Raw genomic sequence first — 27,916 nt, 5'->3', positions numbered from 1 at the left:
GGTACCGTCTCAAAATCTTACTCAAGTAAAAGTCAGAGTATCTGGCTAAAAACACACTTGAGTAAAAGTAAAAAGGTTTCTACTTTTAAATGTACTTAAGTACTAAAGTAAAAGTAAAAACCTTTTTTTATTCCAGGGCAGTGAAATGTTCCGTTTCGTCCTCTTCATCACTCGTACTATCGTTTGTGGCCATCTTCTGTAGCTTGTCACTCTGACTGTCTATTCTTCTGATAGGAGGTGTTTAATCAAAGATCCACGCTTTCTAGTCTTGCACAAGGACCAATCAGCATGGTTATGGGCGGGTTAATTTTCCATTGATGGGGATTTGATTGGCTGTTTTTAAATAAAGCACGGCTGCAGGATTAATAACGTTAACGTTAGTTCGGCCAGAGAAACAAATATACTAATTCAAATGGTTTGTACTTTGTAGGTCTGCATTTTAAATGTACGGAGTAAAAAGTATGTTTTTTTTTCTCTGAAATGTAATTGAGTAAAAGTACAAGTATACAAACCTAATAATACTCGAGTAAAGTACAAATCCCCCCAAACAGTACTTAAATATTGTAACTAGTGCTGTCAATCGATTAAAATATTTAATCTGATTAATCGCATGATTGTCCATAGTTAACTCACAATTAATCGCAAATTAATCGCATTTTTTTTTATCTACCTTAAACTGATCTTTTTCAAGTTTTAATACTCTTATCAACATGAGAGTCAACAAATGCTTGCTTTATGCAGCCATTTAACACTTTCAGTGCCGGGCCGTGTTTTCCTATTTACCCCGTTGAGTGCCACCATCCACGGCCAATGTTAACGTTAATATCGCCTAATCTATGTTTTAAATTATGGCTATGTGTCTAATCTGCCCGTCGCTTATCAAAGACTCATTTTCCAGTCAACATTGGCAAGGCAGATTGTATTTTTATCGCTTCATTTCCGTTTGATAGCATTTTGAAAATCACCCGTTTTCCGGGGAAAAACAACCCATGCCTATGATAATCGCCTTTTACTGGAATATTCCAGAACGTTGTCATTTGTCGGCCTATTTATGAATCGTTTTCAAATAAACGCTAGATGATCGATAGTATAATGTGTGCGCACGCATGCTCGTGCCGTGCGCTGATAATCGCTGCTGTTATTTCCTCATGGCTTTTACAGTCAAAACAGCCATATCACATATCACATAAACGCTTATATCTCTGTGAAAACGAGTCTGATTATCCTAACACTGATAACATAGATTCCTTACCTGAGGTCAGATGGTATCCAAATGGTTTATTCCTATTTCCAATCGCCATTCGAAAAAATCGATAAATGTATTGATCCATCGTGTGTACAGTATAACCCATATTCGCCGTGGCTTAGAGGCTCCAGAATGAACTCTGGTAGACCCCGGCTGCATCAGTGAGAAGTAAAATGTGGAGTCAGAAATCCGTTCTCCCATTCACTTTCATTGAGTCCATTCCAAAAGGGTGATTTACCATCTGGGAGACGATAGGGGGCGCTTTTTTCACATCTGATCGCCGGCGGTCCCTGGATCTCCAACGGTAGGCTCGCGTGATGCAATATGATTTCAGATTGCTAATAAAAAAATAAAAAAAAAACACCAGAGAATAGCCGTGACGTGGCATTCAACGGTCGGGTCGTAAACCCGAGAAAAGCCGCGAGTGCCGCTCAAAGTGTTAACACAAAAGGATGACCCTCATGCATTGCAAATTTGCATCAAATTCAAAACAGAGTGATGCAAATTTGCAATGCATGAGGGTCATCCTTTTGTGTTAAATGGCTGCATAAAGCAAGCATTTGTCTCGTAGTGGTGACCGGAGTGCTGGACGTCCCGCGATGATTGTGACCCTCTCTGCGCCGCCCCCTATCTCCCTGTCTCCGGCTGTCTCGGAGCAATGACCAGAATGTTAAATGTACTGTGATTAAGACAGGGAGGACGCAACCCTCTTTGCGCCGCCCCTGTGCCTCAAATAGATTCGCTATCAGCTCTATCTTTAATCTTTCAAAATGTTCAGTTGCTATCGCTATCAGCTCTATCTTTAATCTTTCAAAATGTTCAGTTGCTATTGCATGCACTCATCTGTGTTTCACTACACACTTGAGTGCATGCTTACCAACTGTTAGTCTGCAACACTACTATCACCGACATCTAAGAAGGGAGATCCCCCCTTGAATGGCCCTTCTAAGGTTTCTCTCCTCCACACTGCCTGTGGAGCATTTTTCCCTATTGTTAGGTTTTAGTGAGTTTTTCCTTACCTTCGCGTGGGGTATGTCTGGGAGTGCTTGCATTCTTTTCATTTATTTGCATTTATTTTAAATTTGTTGGACCTTATGGTGTTCTTGTTCGGTTCTTGACTTATTGTTATGTTTCTTCTTGACTTGTTTAAAGAAGACGTGTACGGCCCATGGGGAAATTAACGTGTGTTGTTGGGCCTTACAAATAAATTTGATTTGATTTGATTTATGCACAAAATAACTTAAAAGAAAATAATAATTTAAAACAATGAATAAAGTGCATGAAATAATAGGGGAAATAAAACGTTAGGAACTTGTTACATTCACCCACACAAGGGCAGAGAACTCACACCCCGCCCCCCCTCTCTATCTCTCTCTATCTCTCACACACACACACACACACACACACACACACACACACACACACACACACACACACACACACACACACACACACACACACACACACACACACACACACACACACACACACACACAATTTGAGTCAGAAACAAACATAGTATCAAAGAGAGTATCAATAATACACCAGAGTGAAGTCTAGTAAAAAAAAAAAAAAAAAAAAAGTAAAAAAATAATAATAATAATATATATTATTTCTTTTTGAAAAAGTGAATCGTGAGTTAAAGAAAATAGTGGCGTTAATAGAATCGGGCGTTAACGCGTTAATACAGCGTTAACTTTGACAGCCTTAATTGTAACAAAGTACAATTACGCAAGTACTTTACACCCCTGGCTGCTGCCTTTCATACTGGTGAGCACAGGACTTGTGACTCACAACTGGGTAGAGGCTTCATCCTCCAGGAGGAGGGAAGCCAAAGCCATGACAATAGTAACTTAACACTTGTGGTAATGTACCTGAGAGAGCTTCATGTGGTAATGTACCTGAGAGAGCTTCATGTGGTAATGTACCTGAGAGAGCTTCATGTGGTAATGTACCTGAGAGAGCTTCATGTGGTAATGTACCTGAGAGAGCTTCATGTGGTAATGTACCTGAGAGAGCTTCATGTGGTAATGTACCTGAGAGAGCTTCATGTGGTAATGTACCTGAGAGAGCTTCATGTGGTAATGTACCTGAGAGAGCTTCATCTGCATGTTGGCGAACACATGCAGGAAGCCCACCACTGCGTCCCACAGTCTGCTGTGAGCCAGACTCTGCTGGTTCCCAATGCAGGGACCCTGAAGAGGTGAAGGTAGGATGGGAGCGTAGACAGAAAGAGGATGAGCGAGAGGGAACAACCAAAAAGGATGCGATTAGGTGGTTAGAGATATTGGATGAGGGAATAAGGGAGAAAAGAGGACAAGAGACACAGAGAGGTAGTGGGAGAGAAGGGTAGTAGAAAGAGACCGAGGGTAAAACAGGTTAAGAAGGAGAGTAGATTCCATAGGTTCACGTGAGCGTTGGCAGAGTTGAGTCATCAAAATGATTACCCCTAGGGAGGAAATTGTTTTGTTTTTTTTAAGCGAATTGATCCATAATCCTTGAACTTATTTCAGTTGTTACAGTATATCCTCCTGTGAGACACAGCAATTCATTTTTGAAGAAGAACCAAAATTGACGTTTTCTTTTCTTCTTATTAGTCACACACCCTTTTGGCCAGTGAAAATACTGTGAATGTGGATAACATTTTCATAATTCCTATGTAAGATTCTTATTGTTTTTACGATCAATGAAGTCCGGTTGTGCACTACAGTGCACATTTTGTAAAATATTAATAGAGTTAAGTGTTATTTAGCACCCAAACACTTAATTTATCCCCAAAAAATACAAGTGACAACACTTACCCCCCCCCCCCCCCCCCCCCCAGGTCTCAGGAGGATATGGTGAAGCCAGCATTGCTGCAAGAGGGCTCAGGTCAGACCTTACCTGGATGTACTCAGTCAGGGAGTTGAAGATCTGCTTGGCCACACATAAGGCCTTAGAGAAGTTGACCTGCCCTGTCTCATCAATGACGTCTTTCCCAGAGTAATACCAGTAGAAGTCACTGATAGATTCCTACAGAGCCAGATCACATATATAGTATAATATGTTAAACAATAATAATAAAAAAGTATAATAACATGCATGTGTGTGCATTTAATTTGTGCATATAGCGTGTAGCCCACCTGAAGGCGGAGCAGATAGTCCACAGTGCTGATGATGATGTTCACCGTGGCTGTATTTCCTGTCTGAGTTCTCAGGAAGTTCTGGAAATCTAACACGGGGAACGGGCAACACATGGCAGGAGATCATCTCACATTGACAAATGTCTATAGACGTGTTTACAGGCCTAAGCTTAACATGCATAATTTGTACAGTCAAGGCAACACTTCTGGTACTGTAAAGTCCACGTCAAAAATGTTCTCACCGCCGTTGTGCCCCTCACAGAGCAGTTGTAAGAACCTGAAGAGATCCGTAGTAAACTCATCGTTCGTTAGCACCTTGGAACCTTGGGAGATACGGGAGATGTTAGTCAACTAATAGATAGTGTGTACGTAAATGAAATTGTATGTGTCTGATATGGATATATTATTAGAAGATTGTATAATTGGTTGATATGAACATAGATAATGTATGAAAAAGCTAAATTGTATATTATGCTGTATTGTATTATGAATTAATTATGAGTAGGTATTGTTGTATTGTATTATGAATTGATTAGGAGTATGTATTGTTGTATTGTATTATGAATTGATTCGGAGTATGTATTGTTGTATTGTATTATGAATTGATTAGGAGTATGTATTGTTGTGGCTAATGGGGATCCAAATAAACTTAAACATAAACTCAGCTCCTTCTTTGACAGTGTGATACAGTAGCATACAGTGAAGGGTAATTTATTATGCAATTAATAACAGAACATAACATAATGAAACCACCCACAACACCCATCCATCTGAGACAGGCAGCACAGATAGTCATGGGGTCTCATGTTCACAACATTTTGGAAGTCCAGGGACTTTAGATTGCAGGTTCACAAATCTGTATCCAAAGTGTTAAAAAATTAATGATGTGAAACACCAGGACATTTCAATAAGCTGGGGTTAGCCTGGTAACTTTCACATGTACCATACTGTCGATCGAACAGAAGAAAACAATGGCGGATATTGTTTCAAGATAAGAGTAGAAAGGCACAGCATGCCTGTCACTGAATGTTTGGAATGTTCACTTTTTTCCAATCAGACCACTATGTTGGAAGAGACACAGGTTGCTATGTAAACAACAACATTTATTTGTAGCAATGGAGGCACTAAGACACCAAAAGAGATATGGGCCGTTTTAATTAATTAGGGGGCCAGAGAGAATTCTATAGATCAAAACCTAACGTCCTATGTTAAATTTTTCTCTGCGACCGCATGGATAATTAATTAATAAGGTCTGTTTACCTGGACTATAGAGCACTTCTCACAAACCTCTATCCGGCTTAAAATATTGAGCCAAAAGTGTGACATCAAAACTATACAAGTATGTTCCTAAATATTTCCCGGTATTTGTGTTTATTGTGAATAATTTCAAGATGTTGTAAATTAATACTAGAATATATATATATATATATATATATATATATATATATATATATATATATATATATATATATATATATATATATATATATATCCTATCGCGTCTTAACAATTGATGAGAAAAAGTCACAATAGAAACAGATTGAAAGGGGTCATGTACAGTATATGTAGCAAACTGAGTCAGCCCCTTTTAGAGTGTACACTTCAGGAACATTGGCATTTGGCAATGAGTGGTGGTTAAAGGAACACATAGATTGCACAACTGGCAATGATAAAGGGATAATGTAGGTTAGTATTTGGTAAATTAGTATTGGCAATGTATGGTTAAAGGGACATGTTGTATGCTGAGGAGCATACTAATTGCTGTCTTTCTCTCTCTCAGGAATTAGCCATGAATATAAGTAAATTGTACATTTTCATTGTAGAAGATCCTATTTTGCATGGTAATGTTACCTTACTAGAGAAGTATAGAATGGTGTGTGTGTGTGTGTGTGTGTGTGTGTGTGTGTGTGTGTGTGTGTGTGTGTGTGTGTGTGTGTGTGTGTGTGTGTGTGTGTGTGTGTGTGTGTGTGTAAGTAAGTGTGTGTGCGTGTATGCGCATGTGTGTGTCCCGACGGATTGATGCCATGCGTCACTGTGTGTGGCAATAATAATGGGCATCAATATTGGGTTTGTGTCTCCATTGCGTCTCTTGTAAACTCTCTAGTTGCTAGGCAACCTTTCAAAATTCACACCACCAACTGTGGTACACAAGCTAAATCATGATGATACAACCAACAGTCCCAGTCTCTCTCTCTCTCTCTCTCTCTCTCTCTCTCTCTCTCTCTCTCTCTCTCTCTCTCTCTCTCTCTCTCTCTCTCTCTCTCTCTCTCTCTCTCTCTCTCTCTCTCTCTCTCTCTCTCTCTCTCTCTCTCTCTCGTGTTCTTCATGTATTAATTTGATTCATAAGGTATCATTATTGCAGTGTTATATTTTGTACAGGATTAATAATTTTGTTATACCGTAGTACACACAATTTCTAAATGTTTTGTGACGAGATGAAATTAAACATCCATGACATGAAACATTCAACCTACTCTCTCTTATGCTTAGACATGTTGAATAGTACTATGATTGCAAAATGATATCCTTAAATTCAACCTTGTAGGTCAAACGGGCCAAAATATCCCTTGCAGTATCCCTTGCACCATGGAATTGAAATATGCACAAAACTCTCATAATCCTGAAAGTACTGAAATACCTTATAAACATTATTGTATCTGTTTTAAATCACATCAGAAATGTGACCCTAATGTCACACTTCGGCCCCGTATTACTAGAGCTACCCATATATGTATATACCAACAAAATGTACAGAATAGAATGAATTGCAGTTTTATCAAGCTTTCCCCCACATTTCACAGAATATTTTGATCTCTCAACGGCTGCCCAGGAATTGGGGCAGTATTCTTTGTTTTGTTGTCAATCCTCCAACATGGCAGCGCAGATACTGTATAATCACTGGCAGTCGCCACTATTCAAACATCCTCTGACACGCCTCTATTACCTTCTTAGAATCAACCAGTAGTCCATTCCACAGAACTACACAAAACATACATTTCTGCAACCAGATAATATACCATGTGAAAGTTAGACATTGTACACGAAAAAAAAACCAGCTTTGTGAAATAATCCCAAAATCAAAAGTCCTGGTGTTGCTATGTTTGCCAGTTGTCCGAGCACCATATTTGAGTGTCTTTTTTGACATTAGTAATGCTAACATGATGGAAATCAAGCAATGAAGCCTAGAGAGCCACTTAATGCCTATACTCTTAACAGTCAGCATGCTTCATATTTCCCTGTAGACCAGAGCCCTTTGGTTAATGCATCTGGGTACGGGGGGACAGGACGGGTAGGGGGGGGGGGGGGGGGGGGGGACATTCAGGGTGAAATCATGAAGATGTGAGGAGGATCTTCATTTGCTATTTACCCAGTCTGACTGCCATCGATGGATTTAAAAATGACGGGCGGGAGACAGACAAACAAAACAAAACAATAAAGGAAAAAAAACAAAACCCGCAGACATACAGTAAGCAAAAAAGACATTGAATTTCAATACATACAACAACAGGAGAGATGTGAAGACATTGGCTATGCGTGGAAAGTCATGCAGTTAAAGAAGAGTTGTTTTTAGGAAGGGATTAGAAAGTAATAATATGAATAATAATAATACTGCTCTGACATCATCTCTACAGGCTAGTATGAAGATGAGCTCCAACAGTTAATTCAATCGTGAATCATAATTTAACAGTAAGACCAGTGAATATTACAAGACACAACTCTGTGAGAAAAGTACAGCAGGTGACTGAAAGATGAAAATATGGGCACTGTTCAACGTGATATTTCACATAATATAGATATCACATGCCTCACACCAAACAACCTAATAGCCATGTCAAATTGAAACGGCCCTCATTGCGGTCACAGAGGCACTTCACTTAGCAAAAGCGAAAGGCCTCTCCTCTGTCCTGATTCTCCTAGACCTGTCTGCAGCCTTCGACACAATCAACCATCAGATCCTCCTCGCATCCCTCGCAGGAATGGGAGTGGCTGGCTCTGCGCTGACATGGCTGACATCATACCTCAATGACCGCTCCTACCAAGTGTCATGGAGAGGGACCCTGTCGGCCATCCGCCCCCCTGCGGACAGGTGTCCCCCAGGGCTCGGTCGTTGGACCCCTTCTCTTCTCCCTCTACACTAAATCTCTGGGTAACATTATCACGTCTCATGCCTTCTCGTATCATTGCTATGCCGATGATACTCAACGAGTTACTCTTCCTCTCCTTCCCTCCCTCAGATATCCACGTCTCTGAGCAGATCTCGGCCTGTCTGTCCGACATCTCCGCCTGGATGACGACCAACCACCTCAAACTGAACCTAAGCAAAACAGAATTGCTTCACCTACCGGCCAAATCCTCCCCCCTGACCAACCTTTCCATCACAGTCAAGAATGTAGCTGTGGCCGCGTCCCCGACCGCCAAGAATCTTGGTGTTGTCCGTGACGACCAGTTGAACTTCTCCACTCACATCGCAGCGACAATCAGAACCTGCAGATTCCTCCTGAGCAACGTCAGAAGGATCAGCCCCTTCCTGACAAAAGAAGCCACCCAACTCCTAGTCCAATCAACAGCCATCTCCCGCCTTGACTACTGCAACACACTGCTTGCTGGCCTTCCGACCACTGCCACCAAGCCTCTTCAACTCATTCAGAACGCAGCGGCCCACCTGATCTCAAACCTACTGAAGTCAGCCCATGTCACCCCACTTCTCAGGGACCTGCACTGGCTCCCCATTGCCGCACAAATCCGCTTCAAGGCCCTCGACCTGGCCTATCGTGCGGCGAAGGGAACGGCTCCCGCCTACCTCCAGTCAATGGTCTCTAACTACACACCCTCAAGACCCCTACGCTCTACATCTTCTGGCTGCCTCAGACCTACTCCTATCCGAGCTCCGGGACGGTCATCAAAGAGAGGTCGCCTATTCTCGGTCCTTGCCCCACAATGGTGGAACGAACTTCCCACCACAGTTAGGAGAGCCGAAACCCGTCCAATCTAAAGACACACTTCTTCAATCAATATCTGAAATGGAAAGAAAAATGCACGAACTTGTCCTAATATACTAACCTACAGCGTCAGCTAAATGACAAAATGTAAAATGTAAATGTAAAATCATCGTCGGCTTTCTCTTACGACCTTCCAGGGAGGTTGTCGTAACAGAAATCTTAGGACAATGTTGGTGAATGAGGTCCATTGTTCACCCATCCGAATCACATTGCAGGGCTTCTTGCAATGCAATTCAATGTGTGTGTTTTGTCTAACAGAGCCATTCAGATAAATAAAACAGTCTTGACTCATGAGCGCTGTAACAGGGATTAGAGAGAGATGAGGTTGTGGTTCAGTAATAACTGCAGTATGTGAAAGAAGGATTGTTAGACAAGCACCAGTCAGTGTGGGATGAGTAGGTTGAGTGTTTGCCTTTATACGTTTCTCAAGAGTGGAGATAGGTACACGTGGAACACGCCAACATTATAGGAAATGTGCTTACCGTCTTCTCCAGAATCAGACAAGAAGATAATTTCCTCTACTGTGTGTTCAGTAGAAAGCTATCCGACAGCAAGCTATCCTAACTTAGCACAAATTAATGGAAGCAGATACAGATCACTAGCCTAACTTAAAACTCTGTGAGAGGTGTTTTTGGCCAACATCTAGGCTAGTGGTCCGTATCTGCTTCCATTCATTTGTGCTAATGTAGACACTACACCACTAAGATACCCATGTACATGTCGAATGAATTTCACGACCACAACACCAGAGGGAGTTCCACAAATCATGTTCAACCCAGATTCGGCCCAAACAAGGGACTAAACACGTTTCGCAATTATGCCACAATAATGTGGAACGCCCTACCCACAGCCGTAAAATAATGTGATTCCCTGCCCTCCTTCAAAACCGCTCTTAAAGAGCACCTACAGGTGGCTGCAATTAGAAACTGGCCCCGGTAAATGTCCAAATCCTCCCCCCCCACCACCCACCCACCCAACCCCCTCCAATGTACAGTTTCTTCCCCTTCGGATGTATATCTTTTTCTTATGATATATTTTTTTTCTTACACAGTACTGTATATGTGTATGTCTTGTATGTATGTCATAAATGTCCTGATGAATTGAAAATGGAGGACCCTGATGTAAACAAGACGAAAGTATTTTTCTGGTCTGCATCCTCGTAGCAGTTGAGTTGTTTTGTATTGAGCCGTACTGTATTGTACCCATTCTGCAATCTGTTAATAAAGTTTTCAATCAATCAAGTCTAGTAGAACTCTGCAGAGATTTTCCTTTAGGAGGACTGACACTAGGGGGAGCTGGTTGGGAGTCAGTCTGGTGGTCAGAGGAGCCGGCGCCAAAGTGGTTAACGCAGTTATTAAGGGGAACTACAGTGTACTAACAGGTATTCGTCATTAAGAGCTGTTGATGACTACTGTAAAAGCTAAGGTAGGTAAGTCCTAAGGCCCCACTAGCCACGTTCATATACCTTACGCCTAGTAGTGTGGCAACCACAGTTGGGGGCCCGGCTGGACATAGCTCCTCCGTGTTGCGGCTACCCAGTGTTGGTAGAACCTCACCCTCACTAAACAGGGATAATCCACCCTGTTACACTAAGCTAGGCTTAGCAGACCAAATAGTTCCAAGACATTGCATCGGTCTGAGATAAGAATCAAGCATGGGAAATACACGAGGACTGTATAAAAAACTTTGTTTGCATGTTATTGTTGAGGTGTGGAATGGATTAAAACAGGATTGTTACAGGACCCCCCACACTTCTCGCTAGGTAAGCTAATGGCTATGCATCGATTGCACTACTGTATGATTAAAAATGAGAGCTATCCCTTTAAACCTTTGTCATTTCCATAACACTGACACTTGTCCATTTCCCCTAAGACTCGGTTAAATAAGGTGTATGTTGGTTCGTGGCATTGCCTTCCTTTTAACAATGGGGCATCTATAGACTATTGAACCACGGGTGAAGAAGAGACCAAAACTGTGGAGCTAAACAAGACTAAAGAATACAGTCGGAACATCAGTCTCCACACGATCATGGCTTTACTTACTCGATCCTTCCTCTGTCACCATTCCAAGTCCTTCTGCTTTGTTCTGTCTTTCAAATGCATTCAGATCTAAGACACTAGGTGGAGGAGGAAAAACACAAGTCAGATATAGGAAGGAAATTGACACTCGGGAGGCAACGGTTGTAATTGTAGTTTGAGATAGGTCAATTCACTCACCAGTAGGGCTGTCAGTTTATCGCGTTAATTCGATTAATTAATTACACAGCAAATTATTGCGTTATGAAAATTAACTCAAAATTAATTACAATTTTTTTTTTTTTTTTTATATAATTTTTTTTTTTTATCTCATTAATTCCATAAGAACGTAGAATACACATTACAGACTTTTTTTATATGGTCCATTTGCATGTTCTTGGTATCTGATTCTAGGGACATATATGGATCTCAGGGAATGTATTCCCAGTGTCAGAAATACTGTGTCTGTTACTAGGCTTGAGTAAATTGTAATGAACCAAATGAGAATATCAATAAAAAATAAAAATATCTTTGACTGTGAATAACATTATGCTCAAATTGACCAGACCTGAAAAATCTAAGCAAATTAATAGATGGAAGATGATTAAACAGAAGGTTTTGTAGATACAGTACTGAATTCTGCCATCCGGACACATGCAATTTGAAATATGATTATAGAATATAGAATATCAGGCATAAAATGGTTATGCGATTAAAATGCGATTAATTAGATTAATTAATTACAAATCCTGTAATTAATTAGATACATTTTTTTAATCGCCTGACAGCACTACTCACCAGTATTCCCTAACCTATCGGAGATGTGTGGTTAACTCATAGTACAAATATCACAGTGCTATATTTGAGCCCGTACATAACTACATTTGAACCCTTTAAGCCCGAGTGGTCCGGTACCGGTACACAAATAATATCACGTCATAAATAGATCAATACAGTCCGTATTAATTAATATTGCAAAATAAATATCTCTGTGCATCCCGGCGGAAACCGGATGAATTAGACGGAAATAAACTTCCGCCTGGCGTGAAATAATTTATTTGACTTTACCTTTCTGTGATAAACGTGTCTCAATCTGATGAAAAATGGCGGAGCATTTTTTATTACAAAAAAGTATTTGTAATTTTTACAGTAGATTTCATTCATCGCTGCTGTCGGGACAAAACCTCATAACTCCAAAAACCCAACTTTTCAGCAGATGAAAAAAACTAACACAGATTTGAGGGTGAATAGAGTTAAGAGGTTTAGACAGATGATCGGTTTAATGCTTTCCCATTGTTTAAACTTTGTAAAACCCACACACACATATGGAGGATGATCTACGGAGTTGATTTATATAATAAAAAAAAAATTCTAAAAATGGAGTTATGAGGTTTTGTCCCGACAGCAGCGTCATGGTCTTTGCTGCCATGTTATGGGCGCCTGGTGGTACTTAATCCAGATTGAACTCTGCCATTAAAAAATAAAAATAAAGAGGAGATTTGGCCCGCTCCATAGATGCATGACTTGGCCATAATAAGGTAATTTATAGGCCTGATATTCTATATTCTATATTCATATTTAAAATTGCATGTGTCCAGATGGCGAAATTCAGTACTGTATCTACAAAGAAACCTGTAAATCATCTGCCCTTTATTAATTTGGATAGATTTTTTGTACACTTGATCTGAGGAAGGTGCTGAATGAGCTCTTGAATGCATTGTTCACGTCTTGTCAATGTTAACATGGTGTTATTCACCGTTAAAGAAGAAAATAGTATAGCATAGTAACAGACACAATATTTCGGACACTGGGAATACATTCCCTGAGGTCCATAGATGTCCCTAGATACCAAGAACATGCAATTGGACTTGTGGAGCAATCTTCCATTTACTTGGGTATGTACTTTTAGGCAGATTTTATGAAAATATGGCTAGGGCTTAAGAGGTTAACCTTTTGGAACCAAATACGACACCGTGCTGGTGTTAAATTTACTCTGGTACACTGTGATTTAACAGAATTGTAGCCAGTCATTTTGACCTCTGACAAGTCCATGATCTCCAGTAAAGGGGTGATAGCATGCGGGTTAAGTGATCATTATATGATTTTCTGTACCCGCAAAAAGCTAAAACAGAAGGCCGGCTGTCACAAAACAGTCACATCTAGAGACCTCAAAACTTACTCTAGAGAGGCCTTTAACCTAGAACTGGGGAGCTTGGACTGGTCAGATGAGCTCAGTGGTACACAGGTTGAAGAAACATGGCTTGGATTCAAAACCAAATTCACAGCAATACTCAACAACATGGCACCGATAAGAACCACCAGGGTTAAAAATCGCGCTGAGGCATGGATGCACACTGAAATACTGGCCGCTATGAAAACCAGAGACAAAAAATGCTCTGAACTTCATAAAAGTCAGACAAAGCTTTCCAAAAGCTCAAACAGTGAACTCCAAGCCCACGTGGTTGAACTAAAAATCCAAAGAAACAGACTAAGAAATGACGTAAACACCATGATCAGAACCGCAAAAAGAAATTTCATCAACGACAAAACTGAGGAAAACAAAAACAAACCCCGCGAACTTTGGAAATTACTCAATAATCAACTAGGCTGCAGTAAAAAACTTAAAACCAGATTCTCAAACATAAACATAAAGACGGACAACACGCTCATCACAGACAAGCTGGATGTAGCCAATTACTTAAACATCTTCTTCACAAACATAGCCACAACACTGGTAAACAAACTACCCTCCCACTCAGGGCATTATGGGGTAGAACACATAGTAGCATACTACAAAAACCTAGGGGTCCACAAAGACGACTTCAAACTTGAAATGGTAACAACCGATGAGGTACTCAAAAAATTGAGCGCCCTCCAACCTAACAAGGCCACTGGCCATGACAACATCCCCTCCAAATTCCTCAGAGACGCAGCAGCCGCCATCACCCCAGTCATCACACACATAATAAACCTCTCTATAAAACAGGGGCACGTCCCCAAGGACTTCAAAATTGCGAGAGTGACCCCTCTACACAAAAAGGGCAGCAAATTAGACCCAGGCAACTACCGCCCTGTTTCTATTCTTACCTCCATCTCGAAAGTCATGGAGAAAATAGTCTACGAACAGGTCGAAAAGTACCTGGCGGAAAAAAACCTAATCTACGAATTCCAATCTGGCTTCAGAACGTCCCACTCCACTGACACATGCCTCCTCTATTTGAACGACCACATCAAACAAGAGGTGGACGCTGGCAAATACTGCGGCATGGTCATGCTGGACCTACAAAAGGCCTTCGACACTGTCAATCACTCCATTCTAATGGACAAGCTAAAAGCAATTGGTTTTGATAGCCTATCAGTGAGCTGGATGCAATCCTACCTGGAGGGGAGAGAACAGATGGTAGAGGTAAACGGTACTCTATCCCCCCCCCTCACAGTGAGCTGTGGTGTTCCACAAGGAAGCATACTAGGACCGCTACTCTTCCTAATTTATGCAAATGACATGTCGTCAGCCTGTGACTGCAACTTGTTCCTGTTTGCGGACGACTCAGCCCTGCTGGTCTCTGACAAGAACAAATTGCAGGTTGAAAAAACCCTCAGCACGGAACTAGGCAAAATCTGCATATGGCTCGCTGATAACAAACTATCATTACACATGGGCAAAACAGAGTCCATTCTCTTCGGTTCAAATAACAAACTCAGCAAGACCGACGGCTTCTCAGTTACAGTGGGTGACAATATTGTCACAAGGAAAGACGAAATTACCTACCTGGGTTCCATCCTAGAGGCAAATCTTTCCTGTGACAAAATGGCATCCAATGTAATAAAAAAAGTCAACCAACGAACTAGATTCTTGTACCGGATCTCCTCTCTGGTAAACAAGAATACCCTGAGGACTCTGGCAGGAGCACTCATTCAAGGGTACTATGACTATGCGTGCACCTCATGGTACCAAAGCACCTCAAAGGCGCTTAAAACAAAATTACAAACATCACAAAACAAACTGGTCAGACTACTACTTGACCTGAACCCCAGAACCCACCTCACCCCTGCCCACTTTGCCAACCTAGGATGGCTTAGAGTAGACGACAGAGTACAGCAACTTGCAATGGGCCTGGTCTACAAGATACACTATACGACCGGGGTGCCCATGTACATGTCAAAATACTTCCCAAAGGTCAGTGAATACCACAACCACTACACCAGAGGAAGCTCAACAAATCATGTTAAACCCAGATTCGGCTCAAACAAGGGACTAAACACGTTTCGCAATTATGCCACAACAATGTGGAACGCCCTACCCAAAGCTGTAAAGGAATGTGAATCCCTGCCCACATTCAAAACCGCCCCTTAAAGAGCACCTACGGGAGGCTGCAATTCGAAACTGGCCACCGTAAATGCCCAAAACCCCCACCACCTCCTAATAGACAGTCTCCTCCCCACCGCATGTATATATTCCCTCCCCGCCGTATGTATATTCCCCTCCCACCCACCCACCCCCTCCTAATGTACAGTCCCCTCCCCATCATATGTATATACTCTGTCAGGATCTAGGGGTAACAGTACTGTATATTTGAATACCGCCTATGTCACAAATGTATCAGTACTAAATACCTGTATGTCCCTATGCCATAAATGTCATGTATGTTATGTATGTCATAAATGTCTATATGAATTGAAAATGGGGGACCCTGATGGAAACAAGACAAACGTCTTTCTCAGGTCTGCATCCCCTTAACAATTGTATGTATTGAGCCGTACTGTATTGTACCCATTCTGCAATCTGTTAAATAAAGTTTTCATTCATTCATTCATTCATGTACTTACCTGCATGACTGCATGAGTCCCGAGAGACTCTTGAAAAAGCCAGCATCTCGTTTCTCCTTCAAGTAATCCAGCATTTTCTGGAATAAAGAGAACAAACAATCATTTAAGTATAGAAGAGTCTGGTCTGAAGAGCTTCAGACCAGTGTCCATACTTAATGTAGATTACAAGATGTATACATCGATAATAGCCAAAAGATTTGAGACATTTATGCCAGATATTATAGACGAAGACCAGACCGGATTCATTAAAGGAAGAAAAACACAGGACAACATAAGAAAGACAGTGCAGATAGTAGAGGAGATACAAAAAGAAGGAGGAAGTGCAGTACTAGTTAGCCTGGATGCAGAAAAAGCATTCGACAGTGTAAGCTGGATATTCCTATATAAAGTATTAGAGAAATTTGGACTAGACAAAAACGCGATGAAAACAATTAGGGCATTATATCAAGAACCAACGGCAAGGATTAAAGTAAATGGCATCCTGACGGACCGGATCAAACTAGAGAGGGCTACAAGACAGGGCTGTTGTCTTTCGCCGACGCTCTTCGATATATTCATCGAACCACTGGCTCAACTAATTAGACAGACCGAGGACATCAAAGGGGTGGAGATAAGGGGAACAGAACATAAATTAGGACTGTTCGCAGATGATGTGATAGTATATATGAGACAACCAGACACAAGCTTCCCGACACTGATGGACTTACTGACAGAATATGGATATTACTCAGGATATAGACTTAACGTAACAAAGACACAGACCTTAACATTGAACTACACCCCAACGACAGAGATCAAAGACAAATACAAGATTAAATGAGATATGGACAGGATCAGATACCTAGGAGTGAATATTACAAGAGAGGTGGAGGGACTATACGATGCAAACTATACACAGATTAATCAGAAAATCAAACAAGACCTAGAAAGATGGACAGTAATGCCTCTAGACTTTAGCTCAAGGATCGAAATTATAAAGATGAATATATTACCAAGGTTACTATACCTATTTCAGGCTCTACCTATATTAATACCACAAAGCCAGTTCAGGGAATGGAATAAACAGATATCAAGATTCATATGGGGGGGGGAAAGGCCAAGGATAAGATATGTGACTCTACAATTACAAAAGGAGAAAGGAGGAATGGCAATACCTAGTTTAGAAGATTACTACTACGCAGCACAGCTGATAATAGTAACATGTTGGTGCAACGAGAACTATGAAGCCAAATGGAAAGACATAGAAACAAAAAATGAGGGACTCAAAGTGCAGGCACTAATAGGAGACAGGGAGCTATACAGAAGAAAGGAACAACTAATAGACCCAATTACCAAATTCACTATAAATATATGGAACAAGATAGTAAAGAAATACAAGCTAGAAAAAGAAACCAAGATACTGAGATGGATAACGCACGACAACAAATTTAAACCAGGGAAAGAAGATCATGGGTTCAAAAGATGGGAGAGGGGGGGCATAACAGCAATATGTACAATAACAGAAGGAGGGGAGATCCAGACTCTACAAAAATTGAAAGAAAGATTCGGACTAGAGAATAGCGACCACTTTAGATATTTACAGATTAGGGACTACTACAACAAGGAAATAAAACTAGACAAAGACAAAGATCAGAATGGGATAATTAAGATAATGGTAAAAGCATACGAAGGAAGGAAGGGGGGGGGGGATATCAGCACTATATCGGGCAATAATGGACAGCAAGGACATCACAACCAAATATATAAAGGAAAAGTGGGAGAAGGAATTAGAAACGGAGATAACAGAAGAAGAATGGTATAACATATGTAAGATACAACACACAACCACAGGGTCAAGGATATGGAGGGAGTTTGGGTGGAAAAACATAATTCGATTTTTTATAACACCAGAAATACAGGGCAACTATACACCAACACAGAAACCATGCTGGAGAAAATGTGGACAGGAAATAGCAAACCACACACACATATTCTGGGGATGTCAGATAATAAAGAACTATTGGGAAGAGATAGGAGGGATAATAAATGAAATAGTAGGATATGAAATACCCCAGACAGGACAAGTATTGTATTTAGGGAACTTAACACAGGAAGGAATGCAGGGGAAAGATATATACTTGATTAAGATATTACTAGTAGCAGCCAAGAAAGCACTGACGAAAATGTGGTATAGAGTAGAAGCACCGACGAGGGAACAATGGACAGAGATAGTGGGTGGGATACAGGAAATGGAGAGAATCACATATAGGCTGAGGCTACAAGACGAGAAGTTTGAATCAAAATGGGAGAAGTGGGAAGAGTATAGGAAAAAAAGAAACGACATCACAGGAGAGTGAAAAGGAGACAAGAAGAAAAAACGAAACGAAAATAAACTATGAAGGTACCAAAGAACCCATGTCACTTTTTTTGTATTTTTTTTTTGTATTTTTTTGTATTTATTTATTGTTTCTCTCTTTTCTTTGTTTTTGTTTAGCTGTGTTTTTTCCTTTTCCCCTTTAGTGAATTTATTTTAGGTCAACTTGTCATTCGATTTCGATATTAATTTTTCTAATATCAGCTATATCTTTTAGTTCTTATCTATCGAATTCTATTGTACTGTCGTTTATAATTTTGACCGCCAATTGTATTATTGTATGTGGATGTTTAGTTTGTAAAGCAAAAAACTGGAAATAAAAATGTAAGTATAAAAAAAAGAAGAGTCTGGTATATTTAATGTAGCCATATTATCCATGTGGCCCTATTATCCATGTGGCCCCCATAGCAACAAAGTAGCCTCACATGCAAGGTAGGGATGAGTCCAAATCCGAATATGAATTTGGGAAAGCACAGATAATGAGATGGACACAAATATTTGTATTACACAGACGCAGCATCTATTCACTGTCAGACTGGCATCAAAACTACCTTTAGGACCTGTAAGACTGCACCGTTTCTTCGTTTGGACCCACGGAAATATCCGTAATCATATTTTTTAAGTTGTGTGTCAAATGAGAGAAAGAAAAAGGCAGATGTTTTCTAGAGTTTTCTCTAGTATCTTTGCTGCTCCATGAGAGCAAGGCCCCCCTACATTTTCCTAGTCTTAAATCGTCATGATGAGTTATGCATGTGAAATTAATTATATTTATTGCGTGTGTGCTGGAGACCTATTTCAGAACCAACCCGAGATGTACAGCACGCTCCCCTCCTCTCATCTCCGTTACTACACTAAGAGCAGCCTTTACTTAAGCCAATTCCAGGAATATGATTTATAGATATAATTTATCTGTTAAAAAGTTGTCATGAGTTGTGATGGGTTATCCTGGTATTACAAATGCAGTTACTGGTAACAGAGATAATGAGTAAAAACGTGCATCGCAATGCTTTTGTTCTCCAGACACACACTGTTCCAAATATTATTACAAATATTTCCACTACTTCAAATCAAGAAAAAAACGAATGATTATAAGTATCTTTTGAAGGCGGACACGATGACCATGACAGTTTAACTATCAGACATGGTATCCGCTCGTCCTTCATCATGTATGGAAAATAGCCCACGCATTTAATTTTTAGGCTATTCATCATTCTTATGTATGAATAATTCATTAGATGATTAAAAATGTAATCTTGAACATGGGCCAATTTGAATTTGTAAACGAGACTTGCTTAAACATTTCCTGCTCTATAAAGCTGATTTTGTTTTCAGAACTTCACACAAATAATATTAGATTAGATTAAACTTTATTGTCAGAGAACAACTAAATCTTATGGGCAGCCTAGATATTAGTCTACAGGCTGCGTAAAAAGAACACACCTGATTTAGCAGGTGACGGAAGGTGGGGTGTGTGCAATGCCTGCTGTTATATACTCTTAACAGAAATGGTGCTCAATAGCTCTAAATGTAAATGTGGTTATTTGGCTTGTAATCATCTACAGGCTGCGTAAAAGATTATACAGAAAATAATAATAAAACAGGCAAAAAAGTCAAACAAATACTGTTGTAAATATTTGTTTCAGTCTCTGATTATTCAATGTCCCCCAGTTAAAGGGGGGGGGGGGGGTCAACTTCAGACAGTTCATAAAACTTGGTTTAGTTAAAAATAACAATAAGAGAGAGAGAGAGAGAGAGAGAGAGAGAGAGAGAGAGAGAGAGAGAGAGAGAGAGAGAGAGAGAGAGAGAGAGCACAAGTACAGATGACAAGTACAGTATGAGTATATTCATAATTAATTATATGTCAATATTAAATCAATTTGATCCTCTTAAAGTACAACAATTGCATTTCAGATGAATATTAGGTTAGAAAATACATTTGCTGGATTTAACATGACTTCCTTTAATCTAATGTTAATTTCTGATTTTGATCTGTTCCCATCTTGTATTGTACAAAACATTTATTATAATAAGAAATTATATAAAAACTTCTGGTATAAACCATGCCCATTTCCGAATCCGAATACACATTATTTTGTTGGTTGAACAGATACAGATAATGATGTCTAATGCAAGGGGTCCCAAAATTGTATTTAAATGAAGATGGATGAATGCAATAAAATGAAGGTTCAGAATGACTGATCCCTTTAACAATCTGCATTGTTCCTACATGTTTTGGAGCTCAACTCCTTCTGATAAAAGGAGTTAAGCCCTGGAATGCGCCAGAGAAATCAAGATTATTCAAGGGATTTTATTCAAGCTTTCTATTTGAACTGCTCAGAAACCCCAGGACTGAGCGACCCTTCAGCGACTCTATTGTGTTGTTGATTCTGAATGAATCGGTGTTGACCGTGTGACCGTACCTGCTGGACCCGGACATTGCCTCCATTGAGAATGGAGATGCCCAGTTTCAGGGTGCACGTCACCATGGGACCCAGGTGACCTAAAGCAGAGATTATCACCACTAGTTAAACATCTGAAAGTGAAGATACTGTGATGTACAGCAGGAAGACAGACACAGGGAATCAGGATATTGTCTGATATATGTAATTGCACACCTCAGATGAAAAACACACCAACATTATGGGAAATGCGCTTACTATATTCTCCAGAGTCAAGAAGACTGTATTTGAAAAGATAAAGTTTTCAAACGACCATGAAAAGTCTTTGTATCTCAAATTGCTGAGTAAAATTATGGAACGGTCTGATTGTGGAGTTAAAGCAATGTCAAAACATAAAACAGTTTAAAATAAAATACAGTCAAATGGTTTTCCAGAGGTACAGATATGAAGAAGGGGTTTGATAACTGGCAGTATGTATATATATATGTATATATGTGCATACATGTAGGTATGTAGTTGTATATATGTATATAAAATGGCTAGAGGAGCTATACAGGGTAACCTACAGTTTTGGCAAATATTAATAAGGTATTATTAAAAAAAAATGTGTAAGTAAATCTTTTTCAATATAAGTCTAGTAATGTATGAATTAGTAAATATAATATAGTATGATCTGATGAGTAAAAAGGGGTGGGATTAAATAAGTGTATGCTTCTTCCCACTCCTTTTCAAATATGTAAATGACAAAAAAAGAAAAATAATTTTGTTTGGCTTTTTGTTTGTTTTGTTATAAAAAAAATATATATATATATATATATACATTTATTATTTGAACGGCTTAAGGCTATATCTGTACTTAATGTTTGTTTGTTGTATTGCATATTTGAAATAAACTGCAATCAAATCAAATCAAGAAGAGTCTTGAGCTGTTTTTGGCCAACAGCTGGGCTAGCTGGTCCATATCCGCTTCCACAGCCGGAGAGCTTTCTACTGAACGCACAGAGGGAATTGGTCTATCTATCTTCTTGTCTAACTCTGGAGAAGACGGTAAGCGACATTGCCGTGTTTCTTTAAGCTCCACAAAGTTTCTTACAGCTCCTGGAAATGATGTAGCTGAAAGAATATCAATACATTGTCTTATAGGGACTGCTACCTTATCATTCCATTGAGCTGTAATTAACACAACACAAGGATTCAGAGTCCCCGATGACATCACGGTAGTCATATTCAAACTAATTTACTCTCAATAACTGTCAAACTAAATGAATGTGTGCAAAAACTGTTTTTGGATGCATGTGTGAGATTATGTGCAAAATAAATCCCTTTTTATTTTAAATGCAATAAATCAGCATTGTTTATTGGTGAAGTGCCCCTTTTAATAGCATTGCGGGAGATAAAAGCCTTGTCTCCTCATAAGGACATGTGTCTTTGTCCCCTCCCCTTTGTAAACGCCATTTTATGGTGTGTCCCCCTCCCCCTCTGTATATTAGTGGCCCCTGAATGGGGGGTCGCTCTTCTTCTTCCGGGTCTCCTAGCTAGTAACGCAGGATGGGAGCCATTCAGCCATATCTAGTAACCCATTCAGCCATATCTAGTAGTAAGCCATTCAGCCATATCTCTAACTATATTGTATGTATTGATCTCTCTGGCTAATAAATCGTATTAACCGGATCCATTTGACTGAGTAAGTTATTCAGCATCATCATCACCTTTACTGGCGCTTATCATCTGCAGTACCATCTCAGCCGCCCCACGGGCGTGCAACCTCTCCTGCTGGTACAGAATCTTCTGCTTTTCCATTTCCTTTTCCTGAGGACAACAGACGCACACACACACACACAGACACAGAATGGAAGGTCATAGCAGTCAACTACAAAGTAAATACAATGACAAGATTCTCTGTCTATACAGATCAGTGCTGCTGTCACTCCAAGTGACGGACAGTGTTGATTACTGTCATTTCTCATGATTCGCCCCGGCGGTCTGGTACCCATCGGTACGATCAAAACCATAGCCTTCAGACTCTCAAAGACACATTCCGCCAGGAGCGGTGATATGTGACGGGGGGACAGGTCCATACCTCAAATGACTTCTCCTTCCCTTCCTCTTCTTCTTCTTCCTCTTCGTCTTCTGCACAACTCTGAAGATATTCAAATATGGATAGAATTAATCATATTTAAATTATTCAAACATTTGGTACATTGATGAATGCCATGAACAAAAATAATGATATAGTGACAGTATGGTTTGACGAGTGGTTCAGTACCTTTGCCATCATGTCCGCATACGCAATATATAAAGGATCTTCGTCTAAGGAACTGGAAACAGAAGATATTTTTCACACAAGTTCCTATTTGTCAATGAGAATAATCTATCTATCTATCTATCTATCTATCTATCTATCTATCTATCTATCTATCTATCTATCTATCTATCTATCTATCTATCTATCTATCTATCTATCTATCTATCTGTCTGTCTGTCTGTCTGTCTGTCTGTCTGTCTGTCTGTCTGTCTGTCTGTCTGTCTGTCTGTCTGTCTGTCTGTCTGTCTGTCTGTCTGTCTGTCTGTCTGTCTGTCTGTCTGTCTGTCTGTCTGTCTGTCTGTCTGTCTGTCTGTCTGTCTGTCTGTCTGTCTGTCTGTCTGTCTGTCTGTCTGTCTGTCTGTCTGTCTGTCTGTCTGTCTGTCTGTCTGTCTGTCTGTCTGTCTGTCTGTCTGTCTGTCTGTCTGTCTGTCTGTCTGTCTGTCTGTCTGTCTGTCTGTCTGTCTGTCTGTCTGTCTGTCTGTCTGTCTGTCTGTCTGTCTTGTCTGTCTGTCTGTCTGTCTGTCTGTCTGTCTGTCTGTCTGTCTGTCTGTCTGTTTATCTGTCATCTCACCTTCTCTCTGTGAGGGCATTGTGACTGAAGTGGAGGATGAGCTGGTGGAGAGGGTCTGGTTGGACATCAGTCACCTCCTCTTCCTCCTCCTCCACAATCTTCATAGGGGTTTTCTGGAGGAGCCCACACGGGTCAACAGTTAGTTTTGTCACAGATTGGGGATCTGCTGTAGTGATCTACTGTACTTACCACTCTGGATCTACTGTAGTCTGCTGTACTGACCACTCTCTCCTCTCTCTAGAACAGATAGTTCTGTCACCGTTTGGGATCTACTGCACTGACCGGTCTGGATCTACTGTAGTCTGCTGTACTGACCACTCTCTCCTCTCTCTAGAACAGTTATTTCTCAGGGCTTTCCATAAACAATGGTATAAGGGTGTATACAGTATATATATATATTTCTATTTGTTTTGCAGTGAAAGCTTGGGGTCAGCTTAGAAACAGACGCATCATTGTCTAATATGTGATTGCTTGGTCCTCTGTTCCACTGTTTGTGTGTGTGTATGTTTACGTGTTCAACATTAAACTATTGTGCAACCATAATACACTATACTTAAATACTTATTTGTAACTTAGCCTTACTTGTGTTTGCTGTTTTTTTGCCTCCCAGATGGGGAGCACAGACCCCCTCCGGACCACACCCTAGTTGCGAAATCCTGAGGAAAGCCCTGTTTCTGTTACAACTTGGGAATCTACGGGACTGATCACTCTGGATTAAGGAGGCAATCTACTGCACTGACCACTCTCTCCTCTCTCTAGAGAAATGGTTCTCAACCTGGTCATCACGACCCCCAAGGGGGTCACAAGATGAATTATACAAATACACCATCATCATCTTTACGATCTTGGGTATAGGTGTTTTTTTCTCTAAAGCCCTCCTCCACTTATTAGTCAAAGTTAAGTAACCTGTAAAGGGGAAATAAAAACCATTCCTTGGTGTCAAAGTTCACCATTCTGTCTCTGCTTGACCATGTTTGGGGTCAAAGTTCACCATTCTGTCTCTGCTTGACCATGTCTGGGGGCAAAGTTCACCATTCTGTCTCTGATTGACCATGTCTGGGGTCAAAGTTCACCATTCTGTCTCTGCTTGACCATGTCGTGGTTTGCAAAGCAGTGTCCCCTCAGCTTTTAGGGGCCATAAACTAAAAAGGTTGAGAACCGCCACTCTAGATCTGTCTATCACAGAACATTTCTGAACATATCTCCACAATCATTAATGTTCTCTTAACATTCTTTGTACATTTCTAAAGAAAATACTCAATGATGATTGTGTCCAGTCACATACAATTATCAATCACATTGAAATGTCTCACACACACACACACACACACACACACACACACACACACACACACACACACACACACACACACACACACACACACACACACACACACACACACACACACACACATGCTGTACACACACACACACAACTCCACCATTATCATGCAGGTGAGGTATGTAGTGTCCTGATGGTCCATGGGAGGGACAGGACAAGGAGACGATAGTGTGGTGGAATGAATGAATGCATGAATGAATGAATGAATGGATGAATGAATGAATGAATGAATGCATGAATGAATGAATGCATGAATGAATGAATGAATGAATGAGAGTAGGCTACCAGTTCTCAGATCCATGCCTGTTACTGAGCACAAACCCATGCAGTGGATGTCATCTGGTGGCATGACGATGGACATGAACACAGAGTACATAGAAGTTCAAGAAGGACTATCACAACTAAACTGTACCGATCACTAAGACCCGACACTGATTGGACTGGACTGAATGGAACAAGTAACTCAAGTTGCTCTGCAATTACTCTTTATATCTACGGTATAATCTTCCACACACATAATGCAACAACACATCTGTTATGTTGTGCAGCGTCTGATGTACCTAAGGCTACAATATTCATCAATATCAAGGAACGGTGTCTGAAATGGAACTGCTGGTCCTCCTCACATACAAATCTGATATGAAACATGATCCCCACATACGCGAGCATGCCACTTGACGCCACGACGACCACAGCAACGCAACGTCACGTCAGACGTACAACTACAGACTTACACAGGAAAGCGCAGACGAACGACAACTGATGGGTTGGTGGCTTCGGATCGGACAGCGAAGCGGCTAAAGTGACGGGCGTCTGAAAAGGCCCTCCTTACCACAGCGGTCAGATAGGGATAGCCTGTTTTTCTAGAGCCGTGTGTTGTGGCGGCGGCGGTGTGGACAGAGTGTCTCCCGTAGCGGTCATGCAGCCTTTGAGCCCTGACGGATCTCTGTTTGGAGGGTCTCGCACGGCTAGAGCGGGAGCCGCGAGGCGGCTTTGTCCCCGCACGGACGCTACGCTCCCAGGGCTCGACGGGCGCGCTGGCGCTAAAGAAGCATTCGGCAGACAGGACCGGCAGAGCGGTGCCAACACAGGGCACGGGGCGCGGGGGCGAGGTGAGCCCGTTACTTACTGCCAGATCCTGAACTAGCTTCTCCTCAAAGGAGTACTCCTCTGCCTCTATCCATAGTCTCTGATAGCCGGGGAGGAAGAGGTTGATAGAGCGATGCCTGGGGGCGGGAGGGAGAGGTGGGGAGGAATGGAGGGGGGGGTGGGGGGGTGGGGAGGGAGGTAGAGTGGCATTAAGGTGGGTTCTGGTGAGTTTAGGAGGAGAAAGGAAGGAGAGATGTGAGGGGGGGGGTGAGGGGTTACAGGAAGTGTATTTCAGGCAGGGTGGTGATTGGTCGATGTGGGACCCCACTGACTCTTCTGACTGGTCATTTTTGGTCACTGAATCTGACAGACAGTTACTGCAACCTGGCTGTGAAGTTGATTAAGAAGGACATGAGAGGACACATAATCACTGTCAAACATTTTTTTCTTTTTTGTATAAATCAAATCAAAGCACACATATTTTTGCAAACAAGCTGAGCTAATGAGCTACTGGGCTAAGTAAAGAAACTCATCATCATTGAACGCATTGAATTGATTCATTCAAATTAACACTAATTTGTTGTTTAATCTACTGTAGCTTGACCAATCAGAATCACAACAGTGCAAAAAGGCTCGCAGTAGGTTGCTAGGCAGAGGTCAGTCCACAGCCTGGAGGATGAAGGGGGTTGATCAGATGAAGCATTCGCCCTGTAGTCTCACATTACCGTCAGCAGGGAGAACAGGCGGTCAAAGCTAGAGGCTTGGAACGCCTTTTCCAGCCAAACATACCGATAGCCATTCAGGAAGTAATTATTATTTTTGTATCTGAGGGACGGTAGCGTAATGTTTTGCAAGAAAACAACACAGAAGAAAGAAGAGAGAATGTTGTTAGAAATGTGAAGAGAGGTTTACATGAGCTCACAGTCAAGAAACATGTGCTTTAATTGTTGGCTGACTTATTGTTATGTTCGTAGATGGAGACAGAGAGGAGTAATAATTATGTCAATAATTAAGCTCAACATTTAGTTGCAGTGGTTGGCGGGTGTAGGCGAGGAGACTCACCTGGGCAGGTTGTAGAGAGGGGCCATCCTGAAGCAGGCCACCACGGCACGCTTACGCTGCTTGGACAGCAGCTTCTGGTACGCACACTTCCTGATCCTCAGAGGGAGCTCCACCTTGAGGACAAGGGACATGTCATATAACATTTTAACAGCTGTGTCAACCCTACAAACTGTTCATTGGTGTCACGACTGTCACAACTCTGTGTGTGTGTGTGTGTGTGTGTGTGTGTGTGTGTGTGTGTGTGTGTGTGTGTGTGTGTGTGTGTGTGTGTGCGTGTGTGTGTGTGTGTGTGTGTGTGTGTGTGTGTGTGTGTGTGTGTGTGTGTGTGTGTGTGTGTGTGCGTGTGTGTTCCATTACCTGGTCCAGGTGGAAGACTGCAGCAGAGATGCTCTGGACTCTGTCTACCGTGTTTTCTGCGCCCGTTGGCTCTTCACCACTCTCCACCATCACGCCCTTATACAGGTTCAACTGCCACTGAACCGCTGGGTCGTCAGACTGTAAGACACACACACACGCGCGCGCGCGCGCACACACACACACGCACGCACGCACACGCACACGCACACGCACACGCACACGCACACG

At 41.3% G+C, this 27,916-nt stretch overlaps 1 protein-coding gene across 1 annotated transcript in view; it reads right to left on the bottom strand.

Annotated features, from left to right (window-relative positions):
* The window catches only part of ryr3 (ryanodine receptor 3), a gene marked incomplete at its 5' end in the record, with an annotated part of 238,000 nt that overhangs the window by 22,954 nt on the left and 187,130 nt on the right, over nt 1–27,916 (bottom strand). The window contains 14 exons of the mRNA XM_084314212.1: nt 3,337–3,441; nt 4,130–4,258; nt 4,369–4,457; nt 4,611–4,706; nt 11,411–11,484; nt 16,211–16,287; nt 20,984–21,063; nt 22,672–22,771; nt 23,043–23,102; nt 23,229–23,280; nt 23,839–23,951; nt 26,016–26,406; nt 27,332–27,444; nt 27,689–27,826. Of these exons, the coding sequence (XP_084170338.1) occupies nt 3,337–3,441; nt 4,130–4,258; nt 4,369–4,457; nt 4,611–4,706; nt 11,411–11,484; nt 16,211–16,287; nt 20,984–21,063; nt 22,672–22,771; nt 23,043–23,102; nt 23,229–23,280; nt 23,839–23,951; nt 26,016–26,406; nt 27,332–27,444; nt 27,689–27,826 (1,617 nt within the window). The remainder of the gene's footprint in view (nt 1–3,336; nt 3,442–4,129; nt 4,259–4,368; nt 4,458–4,610; nt 4,707–11,410; nt 11,485–16,210; nt 16,288–20,983; nt 21,064–22,671; nt 22,772–23,042; nt 23,103–23,228; nt 23,281–23,838; nt 23,952–26,015; nt 26,407–27,331; nt 27,445–27,688; nt 27,827–27,916) is intronic.

Source organism: Notolepis coatsorum, assembly GCF_963971535.1.
Source record: "Notolepis coatsorum genome assembly, chromosome: 5".
Lineage (NCBI taxonomy): Eukaryota > Metazoa > Chordata > Actinopteri > Aulopiformes > Paralepididae > Notolepis > Notolepis coatsorum.
The sequence above is the reverse complement of the archived record's forward strand: the minus strand, read 5'-3'. Positions and strand labels throughout refer to the sequence as shown.